This window comes from Ursus maritimus, unplaced genomic scaffold (genome assembly GCF_017311325.1).
Source record: "Ursus maritimus isolate PB19 unplaced genomic scaffold, ASM1731132v1 scaffold_15, whole genome shotgun sequence".
NCBI lineage: Eukaryota > Metazoa > Chordata > Mammalia > Carnivora > Ursidae > Ursus > Ursus maritimus.
Genome location: NW_024423897.1, coordinates 3,446,367 through 3,466,960, shown reverse-complemented (window position 1 = coordinate 3,466,960; position 20,594 = coordinate 3,446,367). Strand labels below are relative to the sequence as shown.

Here is a 20,594-nt window from a genome sequence, read left to right as displayed (position 1 = left end):
GTAATGTCTTTGTCAGGTTTTGGTATTTGGGCTATTTTGGCCTTATAGAGTGAATTGTGCCATGATCATCATCTTTTTTGAAAAGTTTAATAAGATCAATTTTATTTCTTCATTGTATATTTGATACACTTTTCCATTAAAACCCTTTGGGTTTTCCTTTGGGAATATTTTTGGATAAATTAATTCCTTTACTTGAAATAAGCTGTTCAGATTTTTCATTTCTTCTTGTGTCAATTTTTTTAAGTTACATTTTCAAGAAATGTGACCATTTTTATCAAGTTGTTGAATTTGTTGGCGTAGCATTTTCTTATTATCCTTTCAATAGCTCTAGATTCTTAAGTGATAACCCCCTTTTCATTCCAGATATAGGTGATCGATCTGTTTAGCTACGGATGGGGGTGGGAGTGGATATCAATTTTGTTTTCTTTTTAAGGAACCACTTTCAGCTTTGTTAACTTTCTCTGTATTATGTTTCTGCTGTTTTACTGATTTCTGCTCTTTATTATTTACCTCCTTCTATTTACTTTTGGTTGACTCTCTTAAACTGGGGATAGTTTTTAAAGTTTTGTCTTTGGAGGACTTGAAGGACTTCATTTGATTTATTTAATAAACATTTATTAAGATCCTATGATTCAATATACAGGCACTATCATAGGTCTTAAAGCCATGAAGACAATTAAGTCAAGTTGCTTACAGCATAGTAGACATTGATAACGTGTCTACAGTGTGTCATCAAAACCGACACATCATTTGAAATTAGTTTCTTTGGATAAAAAAAGCTTATAACCAAACTCAACATCTGAAACTAATGATATACTATATGTTGGCTAATCAAATTTTAAAAAAAGCTTATAACCATCACTACTTTATATTTTCTTACAAATTCTCCATTTTTTAACTGAGTAACTGTTATTACACAGTAAGAAGCAAATTCTTCCATGTTAGTGACATGTTCCAAGTGTCTTGTTCTGTCTTCCAGATAATTTATTGTTTGTAATCAACTCCATCAAGCAAGAGATTGTAAACCGAGTACAGAATCCAAGAGAGGAGAGAGGACCCAACATGGGGCAGAAGCTTGAAATGCTCATTAAAGATACTCTTGGTAAGAAGAATATTGGATAAATTTGTAACAGTAACATGTAGTGTAAGATATATGATTTAAAGAGATACTAAACATTCTTTTAAGGAAAAACTCAAATATTCTTATTGTAGTTACTTTTCTTTACAAGTTGTTTTGTCCTTTTGAGATTTTGCATTCATAAACATGTACTGCTAGTTACCACAATACGTTATTTAGACTTCATCACTGAACTGTTTTAACACTTAGGATAGGTGAACTTCTAGCAACTTTAATCTTTTATGGGAAAAATAAAGATCCCTGAGCTGTCAAGCCTACAATTTATACTTTGGTTGAGGTTCTTACCTATATGTTATACTCAGTAATACAGTTCACAGGATTCTAATAAACTTAATTATCTGGGTTTTTTTCCCTGAACAGATTATATAACATGAGGAGGAACAGAGGCAGAGCATTACCTGACAGGGAGGGGAGAGGTAGCTAATACAAACATGAGAACTCTGGAGGTGCAAGAGCTTAGCTGCCATAGGAGCAGATCACCTTACAGATGAGTAGCATCCCAAGGACATTGCAGTATAGTGCAATCTATGAAAACCCTGAAGCATCATAAAATTAGCTCAGCTGTTTTATATATTCTTTGTTTAGCAATATTTATTCTAGGGCTGTCTTTAAAAACTGGTTCTTATGTAGTCATTGTGTAGAGTGGCCAAACTTCAGTTACCTGAGAATTTTCTTCCAGTTCATTTTTCCCAGGATGCTGACTTTGTATTGAATCAGGTCACTTAAAGGAATTGAGCTTACTTTTTAATAATTATTTAGATACTTACCTGAATTTTAGAGTAACAAACACTATAAATTGTTCTATTTTTTAAAAATTGTAAATATCTTGGAATTTTTTTGTGTTTCCGTTAAGACAATTCTTCTTCCAGTTACTATAAATTCATTCATCAAAGTTTCTTCAATGCCTACTATATGTCAGGTGTTGGGGGATACAGGGATGAATAATAGAGATTTGGTCACTACTCTTAGGAAGCTTGTAGTCTAAAAATGGAAGGCGAAGAATAAACGGGAAAAAAAATTACAAATGGTGGCAATTGCTGTGAAGAAACCAGGATGTTTAGATGGAGGAGAGTGAGCAATAGTTTATTTCTGTTTACACAGAAATACTTCTCACAGGTACCAAAATGATTGCATTTTCTTTAATTAAAAAATAAATATACATTGAATGCTTCCATGCACTTATTAGTAAGTTTCACATGCCTTTGCAATTACTAGTTTCTCTTGTAAGCATTGTGTTCATACTGAATGTGAAGTATTCTGGTGTTTTGAAGAATAATTTGGAATCTTTAATAAAATTAACAATGCATATAGAGTTTCTTGAATGACAGCATTCATGTTTGAAGGCCAAAGGAGAAGATTTAAAGGAGAGATCAAGAGCCCGGAAAGAATTCCTTAGGTGTTAGGAAGGGATAAACAGCTAACGTTTACTGGGTATTTACTGTGATCCAGGATCTGTCTGTTAAGGTTGGTTAGTCATCTACTTTCACAGTTCTGTGAAGGAGGTATTATTCTGATTTTTACAAACGAGGAATTAGAAACACAGCAAGGTATTAAAGTAACTTGCCATGTCTTACAATTAATAAATGGCCGAACCAGGCATAGAAGTAAGTTCTTCGAGTTCCAGTGCTCACAGTACCTCCACATGCCGTCACTTAGCCCTATAATCTGACACCCATCTCTGTAGAATTTGACCTGAGTAGTTCACCTGTGGCCCGCTAATCACTTCATCCAGTAGGCTTACTTGAGAATTTCTTTGTCTTGACATTCTTTGTAACATTTAACACTTTTGAGCATTTATCTTCATTCTTGAAACATTTCTTTATTTTAAGGTACCTTAGATGTGCATGCCTTGTTTCCTATCTTTTTACCAAAAAAGGCTAGGTTTCTCTGTGACTCTAGCAGTAACCACTGGTCTAAAAATTAAAATCATATTTTCAAAAAACAAAAGCTTGTTTGTTGTAGTGGTTAAAATCAGAGCATTTAATCAGTTTTAGATTTAACTCCTGGCCCTGCCACTTACTACGTGAGGACCCTAGGGAAATGACTTCACTTCCCTCAGCCTAATTTTATTCATCTGTAAAATACGGACAGTGGGTGGATTAAATGGAAAGAGTGCATATAAAGCACTTAGCACCCTGCTGATCACATAAATTCGCAATACTCAATAAGTATCAGTTGTCGATGTTACCATATTACATCTTCAGCATTTAGATTTTTTTTTAAGTTCCCTTTGTTCCTTCCTGTCTTTTTTTTTTTTAAGATTTTATTTATTTATTTGACAGAGAGACAGCCAGTGAGAGAGGGAACACAAGCAGGGGGAGTGGGAGAGGAAGAAGCAGGCTCGCAGCGGGGGAGCTTGATGTGGGGCTCGATCCCAGGACTCTGATCACACCCTGAGCCGAAGGCAGAAGCTTAACGACTGAGCCACCCAGGCGTCCCAGCATTTAGATTTTTTTAAAAAGAGTTTTATTTCCACCTTGTTCCTGTAAGCCATCATTCATGTTTTAGAAAATTGAAGATTTTGTTCATGACAAAGCCAGTTAAAATTAGTCAAATGCGGGGCACCTGGGTAGCGCAGTCGTTAAGCGTCTGCCTTCGGCTCAGGGCGTGATCCTGGCGTTCCAGGATCGAGTCCCACATCGGGCTCCTGGGCTGGGAGCCTGCTTCTTCCTCTCCCACTCCCCTGCTGTGTTCCCTCTCTCGCTGGCTGTCTGTCACATAAATAAATAAAATCTTTAAAAAAAAAAATTAGTCAAATGCTTAAGTTGCATGTTTACAACATAGTATTAACTTGATGATTCTTTGTGATATAATTGACTAACAAAATAGATACAATTTTTCTGTTTCAGTATTCCAAATGGTGTGGCATTTCAGTGATTATTTCTTATCAGTAGTTAATTCTTTTTGCTAAGCTTTGGAAAATGACTTATAAATAGTGACCAGGTAACTTCATAGAATAGTAGAATGAATTGAAAATGCAAAAGTAGAGTTGTAAATACATATCAAAATAGAGTACGTATAAAATGAAACAAAACTAAGGACAGTATATTTATACAAAAAATTAACACTCTGAAAGGTCAAAAGTCTATTTTGAACAAAGCTATATTTATATGGAGAATAATCTTAGGCAAAGAAAGAGTAGATCCTAAATATCAATACTTTCCTAAACACCAGTTACTTTTTTTTTTTTTTTAAGATTTTATTTATTCGACAGAGATAGAGACAACCAGTGAGAGAGGGAACACAAGCAGGAGGAGTGGGAGAGGAAGAAGCAGGCTCATAGCGGAGGAGCCTGATGTGGGGCTCGATCCCATAACGCCGGGATCACGCCCTGAGCCGAAGGCAGACGCTTAACCGCTGTGCCACCCAGGCGCCCCAACACCAGTTACTTTTTACCTCTACGTAGATTAATTCAGTACCCAAATAGGAAGTCCTGGTGAATTTGCTTGACATTTTCTTCAAATGGATTGATGCTTTTTTAATATTTTTATGTATTCGTTCAGTGCATTCCTTTCATGTTCTTTAAAATCATTTTCAGTTCCTTTATCAGGTAGAGGGAGGAACTTAACACTACAAGTAAAGATTCTTTTTACCTTTTTATTTTTAAATATAAAGGCCTTGTATATTGATAAGTTTGTATATTCTTTTTACATCCAAAAGTCAGTTTTAGCAGATTCAAAATCCTTGACTCACATTTTCTTTCCTTATTTTAAATTTGTTTTACTGTTTTTCTTTTGGCTTAAAATGTTGCTATTAAAAAGCTGATAATTGGGGGGGGGGAAAAGCTAATAGTTGCCCAACTTTTTTTTGCTTATAACTCATTTGCTATTTTTGCCAAGATGTCAACAGGATTTTTTCTTTTTCTTTAATTCCCAGTAATTTCGCTAGACTTTGTCTTGGGGTTAGTCGTTTTAGGTTGATATTCTCATGTGTGCACTGTGCTCTTTCAATATGTAGTTCAGATCTTTTTAGTATTTGACCTGTTTCCTTGCTTTGGTTTTGTTTTTTTAAGCTGGGCGTGGTCTCCAGTGCAGGGCTTGAACTCATGACCCTGATCAAGACCTGAGCTGAGATCGAGAGACGCTTAACTCACTGACTCACCCAGGCACCCTCCTTGCTTTGTTTGTTGTTGTTGTTGTTGTTGTTCAGGGACTTATTATTTGTGGGGTGGATCTTCTTTGCCTATATTTAGTATTTTCTGAGGTAAATTCACTTTTGATCAATTTTTTAATCTCTTAATTTCTTTTTTATTTTAAAGCTCTTTCTCCTTTACACCTGTTTCTCTTAAAAACGTGTTTATTTGCTGCTCTTGTGGGGTTTTTTTGGTTTTGTCTTTTTAAAAAATTATTTAAATTCAATTTAGTTTACATTTACTGTATTATTAGTTTCAGACATAGAATTTAGTGATACAACTGATGCATCAGTTGTCCTCCTTAATGCCCATCATCCAATTACCCCATCCCCCCACCCACCTCCCCTCCAGCAATCTTCACTTTGTTTCCTAGAGTGCAGTGTCTCTTATGGTTTGCCTCTCTCTATTTTCATCTTATTTTATTTTTCCTTCCCTTTCACTATGTTCATGTATTTTGTTTCTTAAATTCCACATATGAGTGAAATCATGTGGTATTTGTCTTTCTCTGACTGACTTATTTCACTTAGCATAATACCCTCTAGTTCCTTCCACATTGTTGCAAATGGCAAGATTTCATTCTTTTTGATGGCTGAGTAATAGTCCATTGTGTGTGTGTGTGTGTGTGTATATATATATATATACACACATACATACGTGTGTGTGTGTATACATACCACATCTTCTTTATTCATCTGTTGATGGACATCTGGGCTCTTTCCATATTTTGGCTATTGTGGACATGGGTGCTATAAACATTGGGGTGTACGTGCCCCTTGGAATCACTGTGTGTGTATCCTTTGGATAAATACCTAGTAGTGCAATTGCTGGATCATAGGGTAGTTCTATTTTTAACTTTTTGAGGAACTTCCATGCTGTTTTCCAAAGTGGCTGCACCATTTTGCATTCCCACCAACACTGTAAGAGGGTTCCCCTTCAGCAACATCTGTTGTTTCCTGAGTTGTTCATTTTAGCCATTTTGACCAGTGTAAGTTGGTAGTATCTTATTGTGGTTTTGATTTGTATTTCCCTGATGCCGAGTGATGTTGAGCATTTTGTCCTGTGTCTGTTAGCCATTTGTATTTCTTCTTGGAGAAATGTCTCTTCATGTTTTCTGCCTATTTCTTGACTGGATTATTTGTTTTTTGGTTTTTGAGTTTGATAAGTTCTTTACAGATTTTGGATACTAGCCCTTTATCTGGTAAGATATTTGCAAATATTGTCTTCCATTCCATAGGTTGCCATTTTCTTTTAGTTTTGTCTTAATTTCAGGAATTAATTTTTTTTTTTAAAAAGATTTTATTTTTATTTATTTATTTGACAGAGATAGCCAGCGAGAGAGGGAACACAAGCAGGGGGAGTGGGAGAGGAAGAAGCAGGCTCACAGCGGAGGAGCCCGATGTGGGGCTCGATCCCATAACGCCGGGATCACGCCCTGAGCCGAAGGCAGGCGCTCAACCGCTGTGCCACCCAGGCGCCCCCAGGAATTAATTTTTTATCCCAATTCTTTTCTGAGTTTTTCTATTTCTGATTTTTGTTCTTTCATGTTACATTTTCTTTATTGTCTTTTAGTTCATTTTGAAAATCATTGAGTTCATTCTGAAATAATAGTGGGTTGTGACCATTTGGGATAATAATAGTGGGATATGGTCATATCTTTCAGGCACACTTTCATTGTTTGTAGGAATCTTCTTCTTTTTTATCTTATAATAACATTTTTAAAAAAGATTTTATTTATCCATTTGAAAGGGAGAGAGAGAGAACATGAGTAGGGGGTGGGGACAGAGGGAGAGGGAGAAGCAGACTCCCTGCTGAGCAGGGAGCCCAACGCAGGCTTGATCCCAGGACCCTGAGATCATGACCTGAGCCATAGGCAGATGCTTAACTGACTGAACCACCCAGGCGCCCCACTTACAATAACTTTTTATGGGATTTTTGACTTTAATACATGTAAAACTTTTTTCTAAACCTTGAAAAGAAAGTTTAGTTCGGGATTGCTTTCCTAACTTCAAATTTTAGAGTCCTCTGTTTTATATTCGTTTATGAGATGGTCATTCAATCGAACCTAAGAAGGGGACACAGGAGAGGAGCAGGAAGAAAGTTTACCCTAGAGAAATGAAGTCCCCACATGCTAGAAGGGAGCCACATGGAGGGAGCAGTAAGAGAGAGGGTTCGACAAAGCAGGAGTGGAGGAGACAGACAGAGCTAGTGGGAGAAAAACAAAGGAACCTGTGGGCAAGTGCTTTTATTGGAGGTAGCGGTGATGTTCAAAAGCAGGTTTGAGGGGAATTCTTTGGTACATTTGTATGTCGCTAGCCCACAGTCAAGCAAGGGCAAGAAGAGGAACTTGTGGCAGGGCAGGTGTACGTGGTAGCCTGCTTTCTGAAATTCCTTGTTCTGTGCTCCTCTCCCATTTTATCTGGACCAGCTTTTTATTTCATATCTGTTGTTCCTGTCTTTCCCAATTTTGATTCTTACCAATCCTGGCTCCTGTCCTGCAAGGGAGTCCTGGTTGGTCAGTTTTTAGTTCACACAGCTAGACTGCTCTAGCCCCTCAGCATCTTACTGTTGTCCTCTCACACTCACCTTGTACTCCATTCATTTGGACAGTCTTTAATAGCTTCAGCTGTTCTCATGTTGGTCTCCTGTGGCTTCCAGTGAGTAACCTGTTGGCTGTTTTCAACTTCTTTTGTTCTCAGGTCCGTTAGTCCCCTTGATTCATCCTGCACAAATATTGGTAATGTTAATGCCATACAGGTCTTGTAACTTTCGGTAATTTGTTTCCACCCTTTTGAATTTTGGGGTTTGTGGAGATATGTTGTCACTTGTTAATGTTTTCCATGGGTTTATGGTTTTTCTGTTTATTTTCTGTTTTTATATGGGGCATTGAGGAGTTTAAAAATCTATGCTACCATACAACAGTCTTTCCAGAATTCCCCTCTGGACCACTTTAAAGCAATTGGAGTTTAACTTTCTTAAATATTTGGTAGAATAATACTCTTTGAAACTATCTGGTCCAGTGTGTTTTTGTGATTAACTCTTTGAAAACTTTATCTATGTCCTCTGTGATAATTTGTATGTCAGATTACAAGCTCTTCTGGAGTCAGTTTGATAATTTGTATATTCCTAGAAAATTATCCACTTCGTCCATGCCCTCAGATTTATTAAAATTGTCTTTGTTTTTTTAATAGCCTCTGTATCAGTGGCTAGTGCTTCATTTTCATTTCTTACTTTATGTCTACTGTGTTTGCCTTCGCTGCTTGAATTGGTTAATTACATGTGGTTCTACTTTCCCCCCAAAGAACCAGCTCTTGAATTCGTCAGTTCTTCTAATTTCTTCAGGTCGATGCTTAATTCAGTTCTTTTTTATTCTTTCTTGTTCATTAATATAATTAAAAACCCTTGAAATTCTGAGAGCTGCCTTAGCTATATGTCATAAATTCTAATGTGTCCTATTTGTTTTCTGAATACTTTGAAATGTTAGGTTTGATTTACTCTGTGGCCCAAGAGTTGTTTGAGGAAGATTTAAAATTTTCCAGTTATTTTCTAGTTTTGTTATTAACTTCTCTTTTTTGTGATTTATTAAGATTTTTGTAGCTACCTAACATGGTTACATTCATTTATATTTGTTATGTTTATTACAACCTAATTAAATGTTCTGTGGACATTTGAAAAGTAGATGTATTTTCTGTTTTATGTTAAGACTCCATTATATGTTGATTAGGTAATCTTAATTGGGTCTTTTTTTCCTTTTTATTTTTGTAAAAGGTGTCCATTTACTCTCTGTAAAACTGAGAAAGGTCCCTGCTAATGTGTTTCAGTTTTCTCATATTTTCTGTGGTTTTGCTTGAATAGGATTCCTTACTGCTAGATCTTCATTATTTATTATCATCTTTATCATCACAAAGCATACTTCTTTGGTCTTGTTTATAACTTTTTCTCTGAATTCAGATCTGTCTGATATTGCAATCGTGAATATAGCTTTCTTATTATTTATATTTGCTTAGTATCCCTTTGCCTACCCTTTAATTTTCAATCTTTCTGAATCACCCTATACTAGATGTATCTCTTTTAAAAACATTTTAAATTAAAATTTAATTTTGATAAGTATAGCATAAAATTCACTTTTAGATTTTTATACATAGCATAAAGTTGGATTTTATTAGACTGGGAGGTTTTTTTTTTTTAATAGGTGAGTTTGGGTCATTTTTTATTGATACATGTTTGATTTTAGTTTTGTCATCAAAAGATGTTAGGCTTTGTTCATATGGCTTTTTCCTTTTTATATCATTCACTGTATGATCCACTATTATAGTTTCAGTTTTGTATGTGTTCTCTGATAATTTGTAAGCTCTTCATTTTTGACTTGTGAGTTGAATCTTTAACATAACATGTATATTTAATTTTTTCCCCTTAACTTTTCATTTAAGATTTCAATCCTATAAGAAAAGTAGAAATGGTATGAACTTCTGCGTATCATTCAACTAGATTCACCAGTTGTTAATATTTTGGTGCATTTGTTTTATTTTTGTCTGTATCTACATATTTTTATTCCTAAGTATTTGAAAGTAACTTCTGAACAGATCCTTCATCTGTAACTACTTTAGGCATGTGTTTTTCAAGAACAAGGACATTTTCTTACTTAGGCACAGTCCCAGTATCACACCCAAGTACTTCAACACTCTTATAGTGTCTATATGGAGTCCATATAGAAACCTCTCCATTTGTCTCAATGATGTCCTTTATAGCCTTTTTGTTTGTTTGTTAAGGATCATGCATTGCATTTATTTATATCTTTTTGTCTCCTTTAGATCAGTCTACCAGCCTTTTTTTTTTCCATGAAAAATTCAGGTAGTTGATCCTGTAAAATGTCCCAGCATCTGGAGTTGTCTGTTTCCTGACTAGATGCAGTTAAATTTTTTTGGCAAGAATCATCATAGGTGATTATCCTTGTCATTCCATCAGTCAAGAGGTACATATTATCAGTTTGTCCCATGATTGGTCATGCTACCTTTAATCACATGGCTGAGATAGCATCAGTTCTCTGTTTTTTACAGTATCTTTTGACTTCTTCCTATGAGCAACGACTAGATATTTTTCTATTTCCATTTCATGTTAATCATTTATTTTCTCATTACTTTTAAAACATGCTTATACCTCCATTATTTGACTTACTGATTTGAAGTATCTTTGACCTCAGCTGTAGAAGATGAGGAAGACAAAAAAATTAAACTTACACACTCTCCTACCTTTTTTCCCTCTTCTCTTCCAACTTTGTTTATTCATTCACTTTTCTTTAAAATGATGAAAAAGAAACATAAACTTAATCCAGGAGTTATAAAACATACTTCAGGTCAGTTTTTTCAGTTGGGTGGGTAAAGGCCACCCATGGGACGCACTGAGGCTGGAGCAGTCGGAAGAGACTGGCTGGCAAAACAGGGCGAATATGGTCAGTTGAGGAACAACAGTGCTTGTTGATAGGTGTGGGGTTTGGGTTTGGACTATTATTTGGACTGCTGCTGCTTGTCATCTACCGCACTTGAAAATGCTGATTAACGATTCTTCATTCTTGGTTTGACCTTTCTAATGTAAAAAATTGTAAGCTCTAATCTGGTGAGTAGAATTAATTTCTGGCTTGCAGTAGCGAGCAGCTGAGAGTACTTGGCTGGGACCCAGTATCAAGCTTGGGGGCCACCCCTGATCCCCAGATCTGCCTACTCCTAACCTTCCTTTCATGCCCTCTCCGTATCTGTGCCTGAGTGTGCCTTATTTCTTTTTCCTCAGGTCTCCCAGTTGCTGGGCAAACCTCAGAATTTGTTAACCAAGTGTTAGAGAAGACTGCAGAAGGCAATCCCACTGGAGGCCTTGTAGGACTAAGGATACCAACATCAAAAGTGTAATCAGCCTCATTGGACCACTGGTCAGAAATGTCTGTGTTTGTCATGTTATTCATTGTAAATTTTCATTCTGTTTTGCATGTCAGTTTAGCATTATGTAAACATTTACGATTAGGTTACATTGTTTTAAGAACTAAGTAGCATAAGTGAAGCATGATCCAAAATACTTGATTATTGCATTTTCAGAGCATAAACAAACCATGGTTAAAACTGCTACCGGCATCAGAATCGAAACACACTTTTAAGTAAATGTTTAGCTACAGATTGCAAAAATCTGTTAAAGTAAAACATTTGGGAGGAGCGAAGATACTAGTAAATGCCAAATATTGTGGCAGGTTTATGCTCTGAACCACACACAAAAAAATTGAGGAAGCATTTTTTTAAACCGTCAGTTTAGATTGTTTTTAGAATTATTCCTTTTGTTCTAATTTTCCACAACCATTAATCTCACTTGTACATGGCACAACCCAGCACTCACGCCCATGTGCCATATTAGAAGTTCATTTTCCGAGCTCAATATGGTATATATAAATATATATAAATATATATATAATGTCTGTGCAAGTAAGAAAAAAAAGCATATTCTTTGTGCCTTGTATTTTGGGGAAACTATAAAACTGGTAATATTTTGTATGATGAAAACCCTAATGAGGAAACACAAGATATATAGATGGAAAAATTATGGGGTTTAAATGTTTTTTTGTTCCAACTCTTTTTCAAATTTTTTGAATGTATATAGGACTATGTTGAAATGTAGATATATGCCACAGAGTCTGTGTATTGTATAAAAAACAAAACAAAAAACAAACAAAAAAAAGATGGCTCTAGAAAACTCATATTTCGGTACTTGACCGGAAGAAGACAAATACTTGCACATTATTGCGATTGTTTTATTTTTTGTACCAAAGACAAATGCAACTGATATGGCAAACTGCCAGTCTAAGTAAAGTTTTGCACAGCTTACATGATACTGTATGAATGTATGAAAAAAAAAAAGGAGAAAAAAAAGAAAAATGAAAAGGTCAGGGTTAGGGATCTTACTGAACTGTGAATTTTATTTCTGTTTGGGTCCAATTATCTACAGAAGGAGCATCCACACACACAAATATTATTTTGCTGTTCCTCTAGTTCGCTTCCATAGTAGATAAGTTGGTGGCCATTTAGATGTCTGTAAGTCTTTTTATTTCTGCACTTATTGTAGGAAATTTTAATATATTTCATTTTAGTAAGCTATTGGTAAAATAGTTTTTGACCTTGAAAATTAAAAAGTTTATTTAGCTTATTGTAGTATACTTCCACCAAACAACCAAAATACAGATTATTTTTATTGTATTATGTATATATATATATGTAAAGAAAGAAAAAAGCTAAAAATATCTAATTCTTTAGTTGCCACTTTTCCAATTGATGTATTATTGTGCATGTAATATTTTCAAAGATCAACACAAGCTTAAAACAAAAACAATTTATAGATTTTTATATTTTTGTACAGGTATTTTCAAACTAGCTTCTTCAAACTTACATGTGACTTCTTCTATAGTTTCTAGAACTGAGAAATATTAACACATTTAGTTTTTAGGTGCTCTTTTTTGCTCACATAAAACAGCTTCATTAGTCAGTGTTTTAACTGCGTTAAAGCTTTACCTCTTGATGAGAAATTTCTTGTGTCAAGGCAGCATTATAAACCTTCCCCACAGATCTTTCCATTCTGTCTCTCTTACTGTTTGATCTCAAATCTTGTGTTTTGAACTCTGAAAACTGGTGGCTTAAAAACTATACTTTAAAATAGATCCTATCTAGCCAGAAAAAAAAAACAAACCAAAAATTTCAGACCTAGCTGCTGGAAAATTATCTATTTCTCCAACTGTTTCTCCATTACCCCCTGGAGAATTTATTCCTTAATTATATTTTGTCTTTTAGTGTGTTTCCTTTTCTTCTACTTTATCCCCTTCCCCCTCCTGCCCCCCATTTGTAAGCCATAGCATATGAAGCTATAGCTTATAAAGTTTGATTCTAAAACACACAGTAACAACTGAACAATGTTGCTTATATGCTTCTTTGACATCATGAAAAGGAAACTCCTAGAAGGACTGTCTTAACACCTTAGCCGAACTGTGATGCACAAGATTTTCCCGTGTGCTTGCTGGAAATGTACCTGGTTAGTGCATTCGTGCTAAACAGATGAGAAGCTCAGAGCTAATGGTTTAAAAGAATGTAAGCTCATTGTTTAAAGTTTTTCCTTTTTAGATGGGAGAAGGCAAGGCACAGGCTTATAACTTAGAAGTACGTGAAGTTTTGACAGAGTGTGTTTAGTAAATTGAAACATGTTCCAAAATGTGGCAGTTTTGCAATCAGGTGAAAATCACTTCATGATAGAGATTCAGCTGATGAGGTTTATAAAATTGCCCCTTTCTAGCTGCTCTGTTAGGAATTCTGGTTTTTGATACTTTTTCCTGTCTGCAAACCAGAATTTGATTTTTTGGTCTTGCATTTCAAAAAAAAAAAAAAAGAAAAAGACTTTGAATCTGTTTTAGTAGATTCCATATCCTTGCATTTCAGTGTTTTATATGTACTACTTAAGTTAAATAGTTAAAAGCTTTTAAATAGTTGAGCTTTTTAATGTTGACACTTTATTTTGTACCTATTTATATATGTATGTATATCTTAGAAAAGCACTTTGTTAAAAAAAATTGCATTTTATATGATTCCTGCCATTTGCTGCTAAATCTGGGCTGGTCAGAATGCTGCAGCGATACTTGATCTAAATAAAAACCTGGCAGTAAAATGTAGAGTGAAAGTTAAATCCTCTTGCTGTTTTAACTTTATCATAAAGATGACATAGGCAAGCTGTGCAGCTTTACATTTTAACCAGGGGACTCTGTGGCATTTAAAACCGTCTAGAAATGGTTGTACTTTAATGCCAGTAATAATCTGCTTCCTCTATTGTCATTAAAATATATACGTTTAGTGTATCACACAAACAAATCTTATAAGGGTAACGTAAAAACCCCAACAATTGTACATGTTCTGTTTTTGAAAATTGTGGCATGTATTTTTGGGTGAAGATCATTAGAGAAGAGCTCTCTAAAGGTTTTCTGTGTTCATACATGGTATACAGATAGCTCATAATGAAGTCCAGAATCTTACTTTAAGTGAAGGCATTGTGAATTCACCTCAGATAAACCCATTGTTCCAAAAGCAATTATAAACTTTGACTCTAGTACTACTATGATTTAAAAAAAAATACAAAAAACGTTCTTCCTCGTTTCAGATACACTGGATTCTTTATAGAGTTTGTCTCCATATGAAAGCATGCTGTCCAGTTGTTCTTGTTAAGATCTTGTCTGAGTTTTGAATTGGGTGCCACACTTTTTCAGTCAATATGATTGCTTGTTCTACTGTACCATGTATGATTCTTGTCCTTTCCTATATCCTTCATGACAGATTATGATGTGGCTTTATATTGTGCCTTACTTGTACATTTAAACTTAACGTCTTCATTCCCTTCCACTCCCTAAATCTTTCACTTTGACCTTTTTGGTAAGAGAATCAGAGCAATTATAAAAACATCATGAAGGATTTCAGATGGGTATGGTTTCCAATTCCCTCTCTTTATAGTTATTTTATATTTGTATGAAAGACCAGTTTTGAATGGTCTTTAAATATGAGAGGGAAAGACTAGCAGTAATTTCACTACATCCCTTGTTTCTGACTTTCATGAATTTGTCCTACATCTTCTTTCTGATGCTTGACTTGATTTGCTCCTTAGCAATAGTCTGCATTTAAAGAAAGGTGTGTTCAGTTCATCAGCTTGAAATTGACTATTTCATCTTTCCAGAATTTTTTAGGAGAAGAATACCCGTTTTGTTTGTTTTATAAAACAGATGACAAGTCTCTTTAAAAGAAACAGAAGTACAGTACTTTTGAAATACAATGCTGTTAGTTTGGATTTCTTTTTTTATATATAATATTCATACAATTATCTGATGTTTGCCTTCATTAATAAAGCTGTTAGTTTATTCACCAAAATGTCAAGAATGGATGTGCTTTTCTTTATTCCATACATTTAAAAATATTTTAGCTGCTAAGATTTAGTTAACTTTCTAAGAAACAAATTCAAGTTGCCTTCAGCAGGAATTAACAAAAGCTTATGTTCCCTTTCTTTATATAGTCTTCCTACAATTCTGTTCAAGTATTTTCTAATTAATTATGTAAGAGAATGTTAGCATCTCTCCAAATCTTGAAACTTGAATTTTGAGAATGCATTGAATTATGCTTTCAGTGTTAAAGTAAAAGGTTTCAATTATCCTTCTAGTGAAGTCTATTGTGGAATACCATTTCCCATGGAACTGAGGCCATTTCCACAACTTTGCACAGAAATGCAGTCTTGTTCTTCCCTTGGATCATGACAAATAAGTCTCACACAGTGCCGTAATACTTGTGGATTCTTTTGTAATCTTTGTAATCTTAATAAGGGCATTATGAGAAGATGACTCCATGTTTTTTTAATATTTCAAACACATTGGGATGTAACAATGAATGTCAACTGTAGGAATGGTTGTTTCGTTTTAAGGAATAAGCATGTTGGGGAAAGATGATGAAAATGTACTACTGACAGTTTTACACTTCCATAGGCAAGTGGGATTATGTGTTGAAGCATAATCCTCATGCTTAGTAAACTGACCGCAAATTGTAGAAATTACACCTAGGAACTGAATTATGCCAAATTGCCATTTTTCTTTAGAAAAAGAGAGGTTAGGGTGTAGTAGGAGGGAGTAGACCCTTAAAACTACTTCCAAATAGTATTTTGGAATTGAAGACTTGGTGATTAGTAAAGCACATCAGAGTTGGATATTTCAGTGTGCCAAGTTTGGGTGAACTAGGTTTGCCTCTTTCGTAACAATGTAAACACAATGGTGTAGTTAATTAAATTTTGGGTGGATGGGAGCGGGACTGATTACTGTGTCTTGCCCTGCACCCTTTGTTTTTTTCGGAACCAAATAACAGAAATGTGTATGTGTGTACTGTATCTGCCTTTCCACCACATTTTTATGACACTGTATTCCACTGCCTGCTTTTTTTTTTTTTTTTTTTACCTTCTTTCCCTAGGATTTGTCCTATAACTTAGCATTTGCGATTAACAGTGATACTAGGGCTGACTGCACATAAGAAGTCACAAAAGAAGAGCGGAAGGGCAAGAATTCAGAGCATTTGTTCATACAATGTGGCAACCTCTTTTGCATAGTGGCGTAGGATCCTGTTTGTAATGCTATCATAAATATTCTGTAGTTTTGTTTCCCCATTCCCCCAACTGGAGCTATGAAACTTTTTATTGGATTCAGTCTTGTCTTTTGTCTAGAAAGAATTTTATCTTGTTGACGCATGAGCTGTTTAAAAATTATTCTATTAAATGTTGGTTAATAGTTGTGCAGTTTTTCTTTTCAGAAGAAAAGGCAATTCAAATGTTGCCTTTGTTTTCTGTCACCTTCCAACCCCTCAGCACTTCTAGTCAGATACAGATTCATCAGTGTATGCAACATCCTTTGTAATTTAAAATAAAAAAAGATGAAAAGGTTTTGAATTGTTTGCCTCCTGTTTTCGCCCTTTCTCTGTTGCTTTTCTGTCCCTTACCAAGGTAACCGGCTGCTCCTCTTCAAGATAACCCACTGCAGAGAAATCCCAGACTGCAGACAGCCTGCGACTAGCTGTGAACTGTGGATTGTGCTGCCCCTCTCTTGGTGTAGGGCATAAAGAGCTAACATTTGGGACACTTGGGGCTGATTTTTCAGTACTCTAGTGAAATGTGACTATTACAGAGAATTCTTTGTTGATGAAAACATTTGCATTCTTCATAGTTTGGAGCACAGTTTAGTTTACCCGTATTTTTTCCTCTTTGATTCTTTGGGTAAGCAAGGGAAATAAACTGTTTTGAGTCTCTCCTGACTTAAACATTTGTATGTGTTTAATAATTCAAAGTAAGTCTCTGAGATAGGCTGGGCATATACACAGAGTCGTCTTTTTTTTTTTTTTTTTAAGATTTTATTTATTTGAGAGAGCATGAGCAGGGGGAGGGGGAGAGGGAGAAGCACTCTCCCCCACTGAGCAGGGAGCCCGGGACCCTAGAATCATGACCTGAGCTGAAGGCAGACCTTTAACCAACTGAGCCACCCTGGTGCCCCCATATATACAGAGTCTTAAGTCAGGACCTGAATGAACACCACTGAAGCAGTGTGCTCCTTCAAAGCTCTGCCAAGACTTATGCTAGGTACTGGACTATAAGGAGATTTGAGAGACATCCAGGAACTCACAGTTTGCTGAGGGGAGGCAGGATGTGAATAAGACGAGCTGTTACACATGCAAAGGGTTCTGGGTACATTATTGCCGAGATACTTGAAAGGACACAGGTACCACATCCAGTAAGGTCCAGGAACTCACAGTTTGCTGAGGGGAGGCAGGATGTGAATAAGACGAGCTGTTACACATGCAAAGGGTTCTGGGTACATTATTGCCGAGATACTTGAAAGGACACAGGTACCACATCCAGTAAGGTATGCTAGAGAAGAATTGACAGGCTTGTGTTCATGACATCCCAGGATTCTCGAAGTTCTTTTTGCTTCATTTGAGTGACATTGTCAGAAAGCAGAGTGGAGATAGCCTCTCATGGACTTGACCTCCATTGAGACCACTCCTCACAGGAGCCTCCATCATGGTCTGGGAACTTTTAAGGAGCTGGGTGAGCCAGGTCAGTACAGTCCTTAGGAAACTAAACATTTTGTGGATAGCACCTATTTAAAGGGTCATTCAGTTGCCCCTCGTGATGCACAGCGATTCCAGAACCAGGAGAGCTCTTTAGCCAGAAACACCAAGTTCAGAAGTGCTTTAATATCCCAGCTGAAAGGTTTCGAATAATAAGAGTGTTAGGAAGTCTAGAAGGCGGGGGTGGCTGGCATTCATTAAACCCCTGCTAGGTGCTTTCCTGTCCGGTAACTCAGCTCTCAAAGGCGCAGTGATGGTGGTGGGTGGTGATGTCCATTTTACAAAAGAGAATAGACTTAGATAAGGGGACTCACCTCAGACCCAGCTTTTATGTGATAGCCCCAATTCAAACTCTGGGCTGCTCCTGCACTCAGAGACAATTCATGCTCCTAAAGGACCAGGCCACATCACGGGCAGTAATTGAATGGATATCTGTGTAGGGGAGAGATAATGGGCTTAGAATCTGAAAACCAGAACTAAACCCAAAAACTAGCAGATGTAGTAACCAAAAGCTAATCTCAGGATCTGTGGGTAAAGGTGACGGAAGCAAAATAGCATTGGCAGGAGTCAGTGATTGAAAGTGTGGGTCACCACACTGTACATCTATCCCTCGAAGATAGCCTCTAGCTTAAGGGCTTAGAATTGGGTCTCTTTGTTAGACGGGAGCACGTCTGAGAGTGGAGAAAAAGGGAGCTATGTTCTCTTCTTTAATTGCTGCATAGGGACTATAGAGAGACTATCAGTTGCTAGGAATTTCCAGCAAGAAGCCAGATGTGAAAGGGGCCCAAGGTCATGTGTCGTAAAATAGGGAGCTTCTATCTGAAGGACACAGAAGACTTGAACAAATGGAAAGAAAGACCCAAGTTCTTGAACTGAAGCGGCCAACAACATGAAGCTGTCAGTCCTCAAAATTAAATTAAAATTTAATGCTATCTCAAAATATACCAATGGGGTTAAAAAAAAAAACCACTTAAAGTTCATAGGGGAAAAAAATAATAGCTAGAAGATGCTGCGGGGGGCAGAAAGATTTAATCCAAACACATTAAAACACATAAAACTATAAACAAAACTATCATTTGGGGGCATAAATAAATGGGCCAATAGAACAGAATGGAAGGTCTAGAAATAGATTCAAACATAATTTATTATGGTAAATGTAGCATCCAGAACCAGTGAGAAGAAAATGGACTCTTCAGAAAACAGGGTGGGAACAACTGGGAGACTCTGGAGAAAAAAGTTGGCTCTGTGCCAATATATATCTCAAAATGTATAAATGAACAGGTAACAGAAGGAAATGTGGGCAATTCCTTTAAAACCTGTGAGGCGGGGGTGGGGAGGCCTTTCTAACTTGAATCCCAAATCCAGGAGCCAAAAATGAAGATTGAGGGGGCGCCTGGGTGGCACAGCAGTTAAGCGTCTGCCTTCAGCTCAGGGCGTGGTCCCGGAGTTCTGGGATCGAGCCCCACATCAGGCTCCTCCGCTGGAAGCCTGCTTCTTCCTCTCCCACTCCCCTTGCTTTTGTTCCCTCTCTCGCTGGCTGTCTCTATCTCTGTCAAATAAATAAATAAAATCTTTTAAAAAAATGAAGATTGATAAATTCTATGTGAAACAAAAATTTAAAAAAAAGAAATTCCATAGACTATGCAAAAAGCTCATCTCTAAGGGCTAATCCTACTGGAAACTGATATGTGAAAGAACAACTACCCAATAGAGAAATGAGAAAGTAAATACAAATAGCACTCAAACTCCTTCATGATAAGAGCAATGCAAATTAGAAGATGGCATTTTTCACGTAATCAAATTGGCAAAAATCCTAGGATTTGTTAACACAGCACGTTGGCAAGACCGTGGGAAAGCAGGCATTTGTACCGCACTGCTGTGGGAGTGTAAATTGATAGAACCTCTCTGAAGAGCAATTTGGTAGTATGTATCTAAATTTTAAAATGCACATATTCTTCGACTAGCACTTCCATTTGCACTGGGCAAGTCATACTCTTTGCCTGTTTCTTCACGTGTAAAATGTGGATAGTTCTGCCTCATAGGGTTGTCATGAGAGTTAAATTAGATGACACACATTAAGAACTTAGTACAAAGTGCCTGGCACATAGGAAGTGCTCCAGAAATATTGGTAATGTCATAGCAGCTAATGCCCATTGAGTTCTGAAACACGTGCCACATTACTGCACTGTGCTTGGCGCTTTTATGTACTAACCTCATTTAGTCCTCCAACCAACCCTGTGATTACCACCAGTTAGCCTCAGGATTCTGAGGCACAGAGATGTGAAGTGGGTTGTCCAGCAGGATTCAAGCAGGGTCGACTCCCAAGCCTGCAATACACCGCCTAGTAGGTGAAGTGGGGTGATGAGCACCTTAAGGGGTGGTGTGTGGAGCACTGGAGAAACAAAGATGGGCAAGCTACATAGCCCTGTGTGTACAACACTACCCAAGGGGCCATATTTGGTTTTTGAGGGAAGACATGGCTCTCAGTGAAGGCTCTGCCACTGTTTCAAGCTGGGTAACTCTGGGGCAGGGATGTTCAATTTTGGTTTGTTTCACTTCGATCTACTTACTCTTAGTCCATCTACTGATCTGTAAAACGGGGGTATTGCCTATTTCAAGTAGGGTTGAAGGATTAAGAGAATTACACAGCTAGGCATTCAGGTCTTCATAATTT

General features: G+C 36.6%; 1 protein-coding gene and 1 long non-coding RNA gene across 5 annotated transcripts in view; both read left to right on the top strand.

Moving 5' to 3' along the window:
* The window catches only part of CREBRF (CREB3 regulatory factor), a 55,180-nt gene extending 38,441 nt beyond the window's left edge, over positions 1-16,739 (top strand). For all 4 annotated transcript variants that reach the window (XM_040630284.1, XM_040630283.1, XM_040630281.1 and 1 more), the window contains 2 exons: positions 980-1,102; positions 11,052-16,739. In XM_040630284.1, the coding sequence (XP_040486218.1) occupies positions 980-1,102; positions 11,052-11,167 (239 nt within the window). In that variant the 3' untranslated portion in view covers positions 11,168-16,739. The remainder of the gene's footprint in view (positions 1-979; positions 1,103-11,051) is intronic.
* A 531-nt stretch (positions 16,740-17,270) lies between these two features.
* Positions 17,271-18,916, top strand: LOC103664485. Its single transcript, XR_569042.2, has 2 exons — positions 17,271-17,585; positions 17,713-18,916. It is a non-coding gene; the product is annotated as an uncharacterized LOC103664485 (long non-coding RNA).
* Positions 18,917-20,594: the final 1,678 nt, after the last annotated feature.